At 41.9% G+C, this 15,014-nt stretch overlaps 1 protein-coding gene across 3 annotated transcripts in view; it reads left to right on the top strand.

Moving 5' to 3' along the window:
* HMCN1 (hemicentin 1) overlaps nt 1–15,014 on the top strand; it is a 335,176-nt gene that overhangs the window by 67,762 nt on the left and 252,400 nt on the right. For all 3 annotated transcript variants that reach the window (XM_065554460.1, XM_065554461.1, XM_065554459.1), the window contains exons 3-4: nt 3,224–3,382; nt 4,154–4,276. In XM_065554460.1, the coding sequence (XP_065410532.1) occupies nt 3,224–3,382; nt 4,154–4,276 (282 nt within the window). The remainder of the gene's footprint in view (nt 1–3,223; nt 3,383–4,153; nt 4,277–15,014) is intronic.

Here is a 15,014-nt window from a genome sequence, read left to right as displayed (position 1 = left end):
TTGTTTAAGCGTTATTTTTCCATAAATTTTAAATTAAGAGGAGAAATTAAATTAGATAATGCTAAACTTTGCAATACTTAACAATATTTTGATTAAACACCCTTCCTCCCCACCCCAAAAAATCTCAACAACTTCCAACTAGTATAAATTCTGAAGCCGCCCGCTTAGGAACACAGTTACTATGAACACATCCCCTGTAACCCCTGGCCTAAGCTCCATATACTGGTTCTCCCCCAGCAGGGTGGATTTGATTAATCATGATTTACATCACTAGTCAGGAAGACTTGATTTAATCATAGTTTTCTACATAAAAGTGCATTCTTGTTGGTTGTTATAACCTTAATACATATTCTTCACAACTCAGAGATAGATGTAGGTTTCATTTTTAGAAGGTACACACTATACCAGGGGTAGGCAACCTATGGCATGCGTGCCGAAGGCGGCACACAAGCTGATTTTCAGTGGCACTGTTATAAATATAAAGGGAAGGGTAACCACCTTTCTGTATACAGTACTATAAAATCCCTCCTGGCCAGAGGCACAAAATCCTCTTACCTGTAAAGGGTTAAGAAGTTCAAGTAACCTGACTGGCACCTGACCAAAAGGACCAATAAGGGGACAAGATACTTTCAAATCTGGGGGGGGAGACCAGAGACAGATCAAGGAAGCAAGCAATCCAACTCCTATAGAGTTAGTAAGTATTTAGCAAGAAAATGTGTTAGATTATCTTTTGTTTTGGCTTGTGAATTTTTCTGTGCTGGGAGGGAATGTGTATTCCTGTTTTTTTCTTTTTGTAACTTTAAGGTTTTGCCTAGTGGAAAATCCTCTGTGTTTTTAATCTAATTACCTGTGAGATTATCTTCCATTCTAGTCTTACAGAGGTACTCCTTTTACCTTTTTTCTTTCTTTCTTTCTAATGAAGTTCTGTTTTTTTAAAGAATCTGATTGGGTTTTTTAGTATCCTAAAAACCCAAGTCTGGTGTGTGCTCATCTTGTTTATTCTCAAGCCTCCCCAGGAAAGGGGGTGTAGGGCTTGGGGGGATATTTTGGGGAACTAGGACTCCAAGTGGTCCTTTATGATTCTTTGTTTGAATCGCTTGGTGGTGGCAGCGTTTACCTAATCCAAGGTACAAGGGAGAATTTGTGCCTTGGGGAAGTTTTAACCTAAGCTGGTTGAAATAAGCTTCGGGGGTCTTTCATGTGGGTCCCCACATCTGTACCCTAAAGTTCAGAGTGGGGAGGGAACCCTGACAGGCACTCACACTGCCTGGGCCCTGGCCACCGGTCCGGGGGGCTCTGCATTTTAATTTAATTTTAAATTAAGCTTCTTAAACATTTTAAAAACCTTATTTACTTTACATACAACAATAGTTTAGTTATATATTAAAGACTTAAAGAAAGAGATCTTCTAAAAACGTTAAACTGTATTACCGGCATGTGAAACCTTAAATTAGAGTGAATAAATGGAGACTCGGCACACCACTTCTGAAAGGTTGCCGACCCCTGCACTATACATTTTTAAAAAGTGATATATTTTCAAAACTTATCAGATTAGTTTTACAGCTATATCAGAAAATGAATGATTGGTTATTTCATTTATCAAAGGTAATTGAAGCAGATATTTATGAAGTCATTGGGAGGTGAACTATCTCCAATTTAACAGGTTAATCATTAATATTGGGAAGATTTTCTTCCCATGCTGTATTAGGAGGAGAACATCACCAGAAAGACATTTAAATTGTTTTATTTAACTAAAACAACAATGTTATGTATTCTGGATTTTTTTCTTCAACAGCAAACATAGAATATTTTAACAAAAAAGCATATGTCCCTTGCTTGTCATATTTATCTCCAAACTTCTTCTCCTTGTCCAGATCTATTCCATCCCCAAAAAATCTTCTATTAATTGAACTTTTTGAAATTTTGCACTTTTAGAGAGAGGTAAGGGATTGCCTCTGTGTACACAAATTTGCAGAGGAACAATAGAGTTTAGGTCTGTTATTTCTCACCTCTATATATTATTTATTTATTTATTTTAAAACATTTTTGCAGTTAACAAGCACATTACCTCTGGAGACACAAATCCACATTTGAGAACTGCAAAATTAAGCATCTCTGATGGTATCTTCTAGACTCAGCACTGAGTCCCATTGGGCAGATAGAAAGATTAACCTAAATAATCTATACAGAAGCCTGTGGAACCCCATAAGATTGGGTCCCTAATCCATGAACTATTGGAACTCATTTACAAAACTTTTCCTAAACATTACATGAATATATTGTCTCATACTATAGAATTAGAATTTATAATCCCTATTCTATGATGAGATATCTTTGTGCTATAATGTATCTTAATTAAAACTATCTTTAGATAGGTTTTTTCCTCAAAAAGCATTTTATCAAAAAAATCCAATTTAAATTAAAAAAATCTGATTTTTTATATATATATATTTTAAAAAATCATTGATTTTTATCCACTCTGCTCCCCAGTGCAGAGTCCAGTTCAAGGTCTCGCTGTTCTGATATTCAAAGTCCTCCATAGGATTGTCCTGGCTACCTGAGAGATCACTTCTCCCTTTATGTCCATGACCTCCCAGTAGGGCTATGTGCCACTGGAACAATTACATTGTCACCAGTGAGGGAGGCTTGTAACTGCAAGAGACAGAGATTTCACGTGCGCATACACATAAAAACAAACTATAAACTAATTGAGCTATTTCTCCTACTCTCAGTTATCTAGGTGTAAATCTAACCAATGTAGCTAAACCAGATTTTTGCCTGGGTAACTGAGAACAGAACATGGCCCATTGTGTACAATGGCAGGTAGATTCTGGGTATGGGTAGGTGGGTAAGAAGGAATAGCTCAGTCAGTGTGTTATGCATTCCTCAGTGTTACTAGCATCCCTGCTCAGACACGGTCTTGCAGAGGTGGACATTGTTTGATTGTTAGTATCTTTATTGCATTTTTTTTACAACTTGACCATCAACGGGAAATTTTAAAACTTGGCTTGCCCTTTTTTTTTTTTTTTTTTTTTTTAAATAAAATAAGTATTTTTCAGAAACCATGCAATGCTGTGAATTAAAAAAAAAAGGATAAAATGCTAGAAGCTGGAAAAGAAATCTGCCTTGATCTTTCTGAAAAAGAAACCAATTATTATACCTAACATCCATTTTCCTTTCTTGTGATTGTTTTTAATTTCTTTCTTTCTCTAATTGTGAATAGGGTGGTGGTGACTGTCCAGAGATGAGCATTGGTGCAATCAAAATTGCTCTAGAAATTTCTCTTCCTGGTTCTTTCATCTATGTATTTACTGATGCACGATCCAAAGATTATAGGCTGACACATGAAGTACTGCAGCTCATTCAGCAGAAGCAGTCACAGGTAAGGAGAAGATTCATATTCTACCATTCCTGTTTATTTACCCATTTACTACCAATGCAATAGCAGCATTGTCCAGAAAAACTCCTTTCCAAGATATTTGTGATATCTCTCTGTAAAAGAGGTCATACTGTTGCCATTCTAGCAACTAGTGTTTATTTTGTTGTAAATTAAATTGATCTGATTAATAAAAATTGAAATTAAAGGGACATTAATTAAGGTTATTAGTTAAATACTATAAGATATTCCACTGCCAATATTTGTCTTCTTGGCCCTCTTGGCAGTTACATTGGTGTCTGTGGATTCGTCTGAGAGTTATAATATTGATTACTCTGGGAATAAAAAGTGCTGATATAAGATTTATTATTTCATCCCCTCTTGACATGATTTCTGTATGTCTGTTTTCTTCAGTCAATCAGTCACTTTCCATCACTCAATCCTGATGGGCTTCGCCTTCCATATGGAACTCCAGTTGAAAAAAATCACATTGAAATCATTTAGAGTATTATGTTTGGAGTAGGTACAGAATCCAACTGTGCTCCAAATCCCCTGCCTGCCTTTCGTGGGGTGTACATCTCATTTGTACAGAACTCAGAATAGATTAATCAAAAGTGAAATGGCTGTCCATCGCACAGAGCAGGGAGAACCTTTCAATTTTTCTGGCATACTTTGCTGTTACATTTGAGAGTAAGATTTTTCCCATTGAGGTTTGCCATAGGTGCTGACTGACTATATTTTCATTTCCTTTGTGTGTTTTTCTTTTTTAAACCCCAGGTTGTATTTGTGTTGACTGGAGACTGTGATGATAGGTCACATATTGGTTACAAGGTCTACGAAGAAATTGCCTCAACAAGTTCTGGTCAAGTTTTCCATTTGGACAAAAAGCAAGTTAATGAGGTAATTTGTAATTAATTTTTATGGCTATCTACTATATACAGAGCGATATAAGGTATGGGCTTCCATTTAATAGCTCCATATGTCTAATGGTCCCAATTCTGGTTCTCTTCCAACTCCTTTGTGCTGCTGTTGAGGTACAAAGCAGATAGAGAGCTGGTTTAGCCAGATTCTTGGGAATTTTACATAGATGAATTCTGGTTGTTGTAGGCCTGGTGTGTTGACTCTATGCCACCCCTCTGCCAGGCCTCTTAAGGGCCTGATTCTGCCAATTTTAATTATGTTGTTAGGACAGGCTGGACTCCTGTGCTTGTGAAGAGCTCCACTGACTTCAGCCTGCCTTTGTGGAGCACCTTTCTGGACTAGAGTCTTTGTGCAGTATCTTGCTCATGAATAATCCCATTGGTTTACTACTAAATGAGATGACGGAGCAGATTCTGTTCTAAATAAATGGTTTTTATTATTGCCAATTAGAAGTGCTGGTAACCATAGACTAAAATGAATATTTTCTATAGAACATCCAGTGACTTTCAGATTCTATATTATTACAAACAGAACTGACATTTCCCAAATGCATGAGAATTAATTTGATGAAGACAACGTCACACGTTAGTTATTTGGATAATTGGAATCATCTGTCAATGTTGTAAACATGACTTTGACTTCCTGATGTACACAACATTGCGTCACTGGATTGTGATTTTTTTATTATTATAAATAAGTAAAATCTAAACAAAAAAAGTTTGTTTACTTCACTTTGTCACAATTTTGTCTGATTCCATAAATGTTGCTGGTGCTTTGCAATTTTGCTGCACTTGGTTTATCTGGTAGAAATGAGGTTGTATCCCTGTTAAGTTGTTGGCAGAGGGTTAAAAGCAGAGCCAGGGCTAGGAATAAGCAGACTAAGCAATTGCTTAGGGCCCCGTGCAGCTCCAGGGTGCCCCCTATTCATTTTTATTATAAAAACTTGCCTGTTTTAGTATGGGGAAGCCCCAAAATATTCCTGCTTAAGGCCCCCAATGGGCTAGCACTGGCTCTGGTTAAAAGTCACTAGAAAGACAAGCGTCTCACATGGTTTTCCCCTTGAAGGGGGAAGGTATCCCTACCTTCCTACTTCTTAAGGAATAAATCATGTGTGATGTTTGTGTGTGTGTGTGAGAGAGAGAGAGTGAGTGTCTGTTAGAACTGTGTACAACTTCTGACTTTAACTTTACAATAATTTGTGTGTGAAACTTGGAAGTTATCATTCTGCCATTTTTCTTTTTCAGTAAATTTCCACCTAAAGCACAACCAAAACCAGCACACATAAACAACTAAATCCCAAACTATACAAACAGTCCTACAAAGCAAAATATGTCACTTTGTTTCCATCCAGCATAGTGAAATATTTAATACCAAAGCCACTGGTCTCATAGAACTAGCCCAGAATAGAAACTTTTAAAACGAACTTAACAGGAAACTTCCTTTTTCAGAACTTGAAATTCAGGGTACTGATTTTTCTTTTTGTGGGTTGGAAGTGGGGAGCTCAGCTTTGGCCAGTTCTGTAGATAGGGAACAGTGATATAATAAACACATTATTTTTTCTCTCTGCTCCCCTAGTATATCTGTTTGGTGTTACAAAGCATCAGACCAGTATTCAGAAAGAGTTAACATATAATATTCTATTGGCAGTTTGCCTCCATTTGTCTATTCCTCATATAGTGGGGCCTCCATCTTTCCAGCCCCAGTAATACCAGTCACCTATATGGGGAGTCAAAGGAAGGATCTTGTGACATACCAAGGTACAGGATCTAGACTACTCTAGGGTACTATCTAGACTAATGAGCTGCTGTCACCCTTTCCCTGCAAGCTTGGGTGCCTTATAATATCTTGCTGAAGGAGTTCCCATCTGAGCTGCTCACAAACAGCTTTCCCAGCATGCAAGTCTCACCCTGAGTGGCTGGGTGCAACTGCAGTCTGCCAGCCACATTTGGGTTATACTTTGGCTCTTGCCAGCCTTGGTTATATTGCAGGATGACCTCAGCAATATCCCCAGTCTTCGATTTTCCTCCAGAAATATATGTCCTGTACTGCCCAGGCCTCTCCTGGACAATACAAGCTATATTAAATCTATTATTTCTTTAATAGAAATAATATGCACATAACTTGCCACTCCAAATGGAGTTTCCCAGACAATTCAATTTAAACACACTGGATTAGATAAAACAGTAAAACAAGTTAATTACAAAGAGAGATTTTAAGTGAGCATAATTTATGAGGCATAAAAGTCAAAAATGGTTACAAGAAAAATAAAGAGAAAATGCAATGTGTGCCTAACTTAACAACATATATTAAATTCAAAGCAAAGTTTTCTTACCACATGCTTTCAGCAGTCTTACTGACCAAATGTCCTAGGTCAGGACCCCTATCCCAATCCAAAGATCGCTTACATTGTCTCTTCAGGTGCAGTGAATTGATTGGCCGAGAAGTGGGGTGTACCTTGGGGTGTCTGTCCCTCCTTTTTATCATTTCAGTCCTCCTCTTGAAAAATATTTCTGTCAGGGGACAAAAAGTCTGTGAGGAAGGATGTTCCTGGCTGCTTTTTTCTCACCTGTTTGAACTTTCTTTGTCTCCTCTTCCTGCTTGATGACTCTCTGTTTACTGATTAAATGCAAATTAAGCAGAACACACATTCCTTTGTTTAGGACAGACCTGTTTGCAAACCTCTGCTTGTGTAGCATGTGTTAATAACATCATACAGTGAAATCTTATAACTTCACATATAATGTTACCACATCTATTTTATTCAGACAATATTGACCAGCAAATTATGAGTTTTCAAATAATACCTTACAAGACATGCCTTGTACAAAAATTATTACAATAGTGTGTAGGGTGTGAACACAGGGATACATTCTGTCACAGACCTTTATACCTGTTCAGGATAATCCACCTTTAAACTACAAATATGAAAACTTACAGTGGAGATTCAATAGTAACTCACTCCCCCTCACTTCCCAGCACTTTTTTTATAGTAAACTACTGAATAAGGTTCAGATTGTTCACGCTCTGAGACCTAGCACTGTCTGGTTGGCTTAACTACATCTCTCAGGAGTGTGGATTTTTCACACCCTCAGAGAGATAGTTACGCCAGTGTAACTTTTCAGTGTAGACCCTGTGCAGAGAAACAGCAGGATCAGAGGAGTGCTAAGGTGAGTTTTTTACAACACATTTGTCAAAGCGCTGCCACATGTGCATGCATACCAAAACAAACCTCCCAGCACTCCATGCAGATCAGTTGGACCCCAGGTTCTGGCCCAGAATTTCTACTTCCTGAAGGGACCCAAATATGCTGATGAGTCCACCAGAAGTCCAGATGCTAATAAACAGAATACACAGTGGCAATACATATCCACAATTGACAGCATATTCCTCAGGTGGGCTTTAACAGAAATAAATGCTACTATCCCTTTCATCAGTGTAGGTCCGTAATCTATAAAGAATGAAATATATAAATTTTAAGACATAATCACTGTTTTGGATCTATTCACTGCTAATGCTGAATTATAAATTGTAAAGGGCTTCAAATAGCTGAATTTGAATATCCTGCAAAGCCAGTATTTTGTTTTGTTGAAACTATTTTTATTGCTTTGTCCAAAAAAAAACCCAAACAAAAAAACTATTTATAATGTACGAAGTTTTCAAATCCACATCCTTGTCCTTGCTCTTTGTATGTTAAGTGGAAAATGAAGCAATGTTAACTAAGGCCTGGTCCCCACTTAGTCCGGACTTCGGACTAAGGTACGCAAATTCAGCTACGTTAATAACGTAGCTGAATTCGAAGTACCTTAGTCCGAACTTACCGCGGTCCAGACGCGGCCGGAAGTCTCCCCCCGTCGACGCCGCGTACTCCTCTCGGCGAGCTGGAGTACCGGCGCCGACTGTGAGCACTTCCGGGATCGATCCGGGATCGATTTATCGCGTCTTAACCAGACGCGATAAATCGATCCCAGAACATCGATGGCGTGCCGCCGGACCAGCCGGTAAGTGAAGACTAGGCCTAACTAAACAGAAAAGAAAAACTAGCTACCAGTAAACACAACATAACAAAGAGAACAATACTTGGGTAGTCACCCAATATTTGCATGGTCGCAAGAAGAATAAAAGACTATGCTGTATTTTTGCACTCCTGGAACAAAGGGCAATCATCTCTTAATTGAAATCTCTCCAAAAAGCTCATTTCTTCTAGAAAGCCTTCCATAGTAAGAAATGTTGTTATGCTTCTACTGCAACACTGGAAGATATAACCTTCCTCTTGTGCCTGAATGGCTTTGCCTATTTATTTACGGCTTGATCTTGCTCCCACTGAAGTCAATGATAAAATTTCCTTTGATTTAAATCACAGTAAAATTGGGATCTATTAGTATATTAGGTCTTGTCTAAATTTACTGCGCTTTTACCCTAATCATACATACAATGATTTCAAGAGAAATGATTTGAAGAGAAAGATCAAATAAGAAGAAAGGGTATCTTTGCCTTCCACCTAATTACATTGAAACTCTTTGTTCGCCTGCCATTCATTATCAGGGAAGCAGTAGGAGGACTGTACAGGGTCAGTTTAGTTTAAGAAGTCATCATTTATTCCTGTTCATTGCATCACCTCAAACTAATAGTTCCACTCAACTGAGTCAAAGACTTTCTCTGTGTCAAGTGACAAAATTATGTTGGGGTCAGACTTCAGTCCAGTAAAGTGTTAAGCATATGAATAGTCTCATTGAAGAGCTTTGTTATTTACCTGGCAATGTGCAGGACATTTAGGACTCTAACAGTGTCAAAGGAGTGTCATATTTTGACAAAACAAACCTAGTCTCTGTGTATTTAATTAGGAAGGAGATCCTCCAACCTTAAAGCCAGAACACTAGATAGTATTTTGATCTCAAAGTTAAAATTCTCCCTAACTTTCCCTTTAATTGAAATATTGTATTAATCATCATTTTCATGGGTAACTCTGAACTCAGAACATTACAGATTTGCAGCAGCAGAACAATGTTTTTTTTTTTTTTTTTTTTTTACTTATTTTGTAAAATTCTGGTCTAAGGGCAGCATTAGAAGGAAGCTTTTTGAACTAGTTGAGAGTAATAGTCTTATAATATGTTTAAAATTTCCCAGCAATGTTTCTAATATTGGGCTTTTCTTTTATAAAATCTATTCTAAAATGAACACTCTTTGGTAAGCAATTTACTCACTTTGTCTCCTTTTTCTTGATAAGATTATTTTATCTATTTTAATTGATTTGTCAGATACACAATTATTTATGTCCTGATCCTGCAAACTATTCCCTGCAGGGGAAACCTCACTAACCTCAATGGGCCTTCATCTGGTTGAAAGAGACTTGCCTTCATGGAGCTCACTGCAGGATTAGGGGCCTTAATTTTCTTTTATCACAATTTTATTTTTAAAAAAAACCCTCTAATGTTCCAGTTATGGTGGACTTTTTTTTCTAGAAAGGAAACTCTTTCATTAATTAATCTGTTATTGTGTCAGAGTTTGTGGAGAAACCACATAGCTTCATTACCACTGTGAGGACATACTCTTTAGAGATACTGTAAGATTCCCTTACATCAGGAGGTATGTCTTTTCTCACACACTCTTTCTGAGAACTGACTGACATGACACTGTGACCAGAGGTACAGGTCCTATGAGAGGATCTGAAATACTTTGAAATCTGCCATGGTATCCAGGTGGAAACCTTGTAAGTCAGACCTGCATAGAAGCTATTGATGGTTCGAAGATAGGTTTCCTCTGCAATGCTTTTGTTCTGAATAGATAATACTTTGCTTTATGAAGGCTGGCTGGTCACTAGTTGCCCCTGAGAGAACTGGATGGTAGATGCTGAACTAAAGTCAGACATGGCGAGGTGATCACAGTAAATTGCAGAAATCTGCAGTTTAAATCTTGGTCCAAACTGAAGAATATCATGGGACTTTGCCCCAAGAAAGGTGACTGCTAGCCACCTGAGTCCTAAGTGGGTGGCCTTAAGGAGGCCGTGAAGACCCCCATAAAGGGGTCAAAGGTGCATTTACCTTGAAAACAGTGACAATAGTTATTAATAGCTTATTCGTTCTTTTAAAAAAAATGTGTGGAATATCCTCCCTTATTAAAAGTGGAGTTTTTATATTTTTTATATTAGCTTTGTTGCATTTAGTTTCTTGCATATTTGTGGTGATGACAATTTTGGGCTTTAAATAAAACGCACCTCACCTCCACTGTTGTGGATCTTGCATTTATAGCATGCTTTTCAACCAAATGACTCACAAAGTACTTTGCAGACTTTACTACAGTATTAGATTAGAAAAGCATGCTGTAAATGCAAGATCATCAGCACCATCAAGTCTGTGGGGACTACATGACTTTACAAATGCAAATACGTATGAATTACAGGCAGGGCTGCAACAGGCAACATTTATTCTGGCATTTCCTAACACAGGGGTGGGCAAACTTTTTGGCCCAAGGGCCACATCTGGGTATGGAAATTGTACGGTGGGCCATGAATGCTCACAAAATTGGGGGTTGGGGTGCGGGGGAGTGGGGGGGTGAGGGCTTTGGGGTGGGGCCAGAAATGAGGAGTTCAGGGTCTGGGAGGGGGCTCTGGACTGGGGCAGGGGGTTGGGGTGCAGGGGGGAGTGAGGGCTCCAGTTGGGGATGCGGGCTCTGGGGTGGGGCTGGGGCTGAGGGTTTGGGGGTGCAGGAGGGTGCTCTGGGCTGGGACTGAGGGGCTCAGAGGGCAGGAGGGGGATCAGGGTTAAGGCAGGGAGTTGGGGTGCAGGAGAGGGCCAGGGGTTCAGGCTCTGGGTGGTGCTTACCTCACGCAGCTCCCGGAAACAGCAGCACGTCCCCCCTCTGGCTCCTGTGTGGAGGTACAGCCAGGCAGCTCTGCACGCTGCCCCATCCACAGGTGCCGCCCCTGTAGCTCCCATTGGCAGTGGTTCATGGCCAATGGGAGCTGCAGAGCCGGCGCTTGGGGCGGGGGTAGCATACGGAGCCCCCTGGCTGCCCCTACACGTAGGAGCTGGGGCGGGGGGGGGGGGAACATACCACTACTTCCGGAAGCCGCACGGAGCCACAGCACACACAGACCAGGGCAAGCCCCAGACCCCACTCCCCGGCGGGAGCTCGAGGGTCGGATTAAAATGTCTGAAGGGCCGAATGTGGCCCCTAGGCCATAGTTTGCCCACCGCTGTCCTAACATCTGAGTGCTTGATTTTTCAACCTTAATGATATTTCAATGCCAGTTTTTGGTTTATAACATATGCATGTGTATATATAATATTTATGGTATAATTTTCACAGTGCTCATTCTCTACACTGTTTCAGATCTTGCTCTCCCTCATATAATGTATGTGTGGGTGCACCCTAGACGACAATCAGGATTTTAGCTTTCTGTTCAGGAAGCATGGGGGAACTAGCTAATTAAGCAATTAAATAGTTAACTTTAAATTCTTGCCTTGAGTGTTTGAAAATCTTTTTTATGACCCAGAATAAACACATGGGAATAGTCCATGCTCTATATATTTTCCAGGTTTCTGTATGCATTCCAAGGGATGACCTGACGACGGGAGGAGAAGTTGGTGAAATCTCTGGAGAAATGTTGTAAATTATTTCTGTTTTTTCCTCCATAGTATTAATCAGGCCAAAATTTGGCAAAATTACACATTTTGGGATTTCTTGTAAGGATCCCAAAGGGAAAAAAACCTACTTCAAAGTTGATTTTACAGGAGAGTTGAAAACCATTTAGGAATAAAGGAGGGAAAATGGGGTCTCCCAAAATTGCTGATTACACTCTGGGGAAAATTATAATCAAACTGGTAAGTTACTTCCAGAGGTAGGACAGCTGGGTTATTTGAATTAGCTTTGATATTCAGTTGTGAGCTTGTAAAACTCACATATGTATTTGTTTAAAAATTGAAGTCCAGTTCTGCTCTGAATATGAGTCCATGTTTATTGACTCATGATGAGCTGCATATCTAATATGCTCGGGTTACAAGCAGGGCCGGCTCTAGGCACCAGCAAAACAAGCTGGTGCTTGGGGCTGCACATTTTTAGGGGCGGCATGGCCGGCGCCAGAATGCCGCCCCTAAAAATGTGCCCCGGCCGCCCTAGCTCACCTCCGCTGCTGCTGCCACGGCGCGCGAAACAGCTGATTCGTGCGCCGCTACTCGCCCTCCCTCCCAGGCTCTCAAGCCTGGGAGGGAGGGGGAGATCCCGAGCGGCCGTTTCGCACGCTGCTGCTCCCCCTCCGTCCCAGGCTTGAGAGCCTGGGAGGGAGGGGGAGAAGCGGCACCCGTGCCGTGGCCACTCGGAGTCTCCCCCTCCCTCCCAGGCTCTCAAACCTGAGAGGGGGGGAGATTCCGAGTGGCCGCGGCGCGGCGCTGCTTCTCCCCCTCCCTCCCTCCTAGGCTTGAGAGCCTGGGGGGAGGAGGCAGGGCTGGGGATTTGGGGAAGGGGCGGAGTTGAGGCGGGGCGGGGTGTGTGGTAATTAAAGAACGGGGCGGGGGGGGGGGGGGTGGCCAAAATTGTTTTTGCTTTGGGTGGCAAAAATCCTAGAGCCGGCACTGGTTACAAGCAAAGGTGTGTGTTTGTTTTCTTAACTAACAGTCAGCTCTGCACCCTCAAGCCCAGATCTGAGAATCCAAGCAGATTTTTTTCCCCTGCTCATACCTCATCATGAGTAATAATGGTTTTGCAGGCCAAGTTCTGCCCTCCATGACACAAGTGCAGCTCCACTGCTATTGCTTTCAACCAGCTTCCACAGGGTTCACTAACTGGAGTTTAGTAAGCAATTCTGGTCTATATTTAGGTACTTATGTGGCCCCCATAACCATTGAATCTGTGCACCTTATAGTTCAGGGGTGGGCAAACTATGGCCCGGGGGCCACATCCGGCCCTTCAGACATTTTAATCCGGCCCTCAAGCTCCCGCCGGGGAGTAGGGTCTGGGGCTTGCCCCGGTCCATGTGTGCTGTGGCTCCGTGTGGCTCCTGGAAGCAGTGGTATGTCCCCTGTCCAGCTCCTATGTGTAGGGGCAGCCAGGGGGCTCCATATGCTGCCCCCGCCCAAGCGCTGGCTCTGCAGCTCCCATTGGCCATGAACCACAGCCAATGGGAGCTGCAGGGGCAGCGCCTATGGATGGGGCAGTGTGCAAAGCTGCCTGGCTGTGCCTCTGCATAGGAGCCGGAGTGGGGACATGCCACTGCTTCCGGGAGCTGCAAGAGGTAAGCACCACCCAGAGCCTGAACCCCTGGCCCCCTCCTGCATCCCAACCCCCTTCCCTAATCCTGATCCCCCTCCTGTCCTCTGAGCCCCTCGGTCCCAGCCCAGAGCACCCTCCTGCACCCCCAAACCCTCATCCCCAGCTCCACCCCAGAGTCTGCACCCCCAGTTGGAGCCCTCACTCCCCCCTGCACCGCAAACCCCTGCCCCAGTCCAGAGCCCCCTCCCAGAACCTGAATTCCTCATTTCTGGCCCCACCCTAGAGCCCTCCCGCACCCCAATTTTGTGAGCATTCATGGCCCATCATACAATTTCCATATCCAGATGCGGCCTTCAGGCCAAAAAGTTTGCCCACTCCTGTCATAGTTATTAATGTATTGATTCTGACAACTCCCCCCACAAGGTAGGGAAGTATCATTATTCCTATTTTATGGGTGGGGAACTGAGACTCAGTGACTTAACTGTGTGGAGCAGGGACTTGAACCCAGGTCTCCTGAGTCCTAGGCCAGTACGTTCTGCTTCCCATTCCTGTTGTTGATGCATGAACCAGAATAAAATCCAGCTTTATTGCTTAGCTCTGTTGGCCTCTGCAGTGCTGACAAGAGTCCAAAGCATTTAAAATAACCCCCAGAATTGAAAGGACTGTTTTTAATATTAATTTCTGTACTGGAGGTAAACAGTAATTCAGCTGACAGAGAAGAGGGTGAGGCTACATCCCCCTGACCTCTCAGTTCTATTGGCCCCCACTAAAAGAGTAATTGTGTGCCAGCTGTTACAACAGACTGTCCAAGATATCAATTTCTCCTTACACTTAAAAGAGGAAATAGCAGCAGTATTTGAGATACTGTGGGGTAACTCTTGGTAATTGTTGGCTTCGTAATAGTGATGCCATTTTTGTTCTGTGTTTATACATCGCTTAGCACAATGGAGTCCTGGTCCAGACAAATGATTATTAATAATAATTAATAAATCAGGTATTCCAAAGGTAGCTTTAACATGTAGCTTTAATTCTGAGTATAAATGTCTGCCCTACTCCCCTGGATCACAGCCACATGCACAAAGTAAAAATCTGATAGATTCAATTGTGACTTGGACCATTTGACCACACAAAGGAATAGGGAAGAGTAAGGAAACGCTCCCCTCCCTCAAGACCACCTCTTATTTCCCTGTGTTCACCTACCTGGACCTTGGGTCTGGGCATACAAACGCTTATTTCCAGGTGAACAGGGAGTGTCCAGAGTCTTGGCTCTGTCCCCCAACACTGGTTTAAGCCAGCAGCAAATTGCAACTCAACTCCCACCACCATCCAAGGAGGGAGGGAACTGTGCCTCAAAGGGTGTCTGAGAGTCACAGGGCTATTCCTGAGGTTTTGCAGCGTATCTACCATCTGAAGTGCCTAAAGCCACCACCTAGCCCTGAGCGATTACACAAAGTAAACTCTTCACAAAGTAAAAATACAAAAAACAGACCATAACTATCACCTACATCCTGTA

Source organism: Chrysemys picta, chromosome 8, assembly GCF_011386835.1.
Source record: "Chrysemys picta bellii isolate R12L10 chromosome 8, ASM1138683v2, whole genome shotgun sequence".
Lineage (NCBI taxonomy): Eukaryota > Metazoa > Chordata > Testudines > Emydidae > Chrysemys > Chrysemys picta.
Note: the sequence above shows the minus strand (reverse complement) of the source record. Positions and strands in the feature narration are given on the sequence as shown.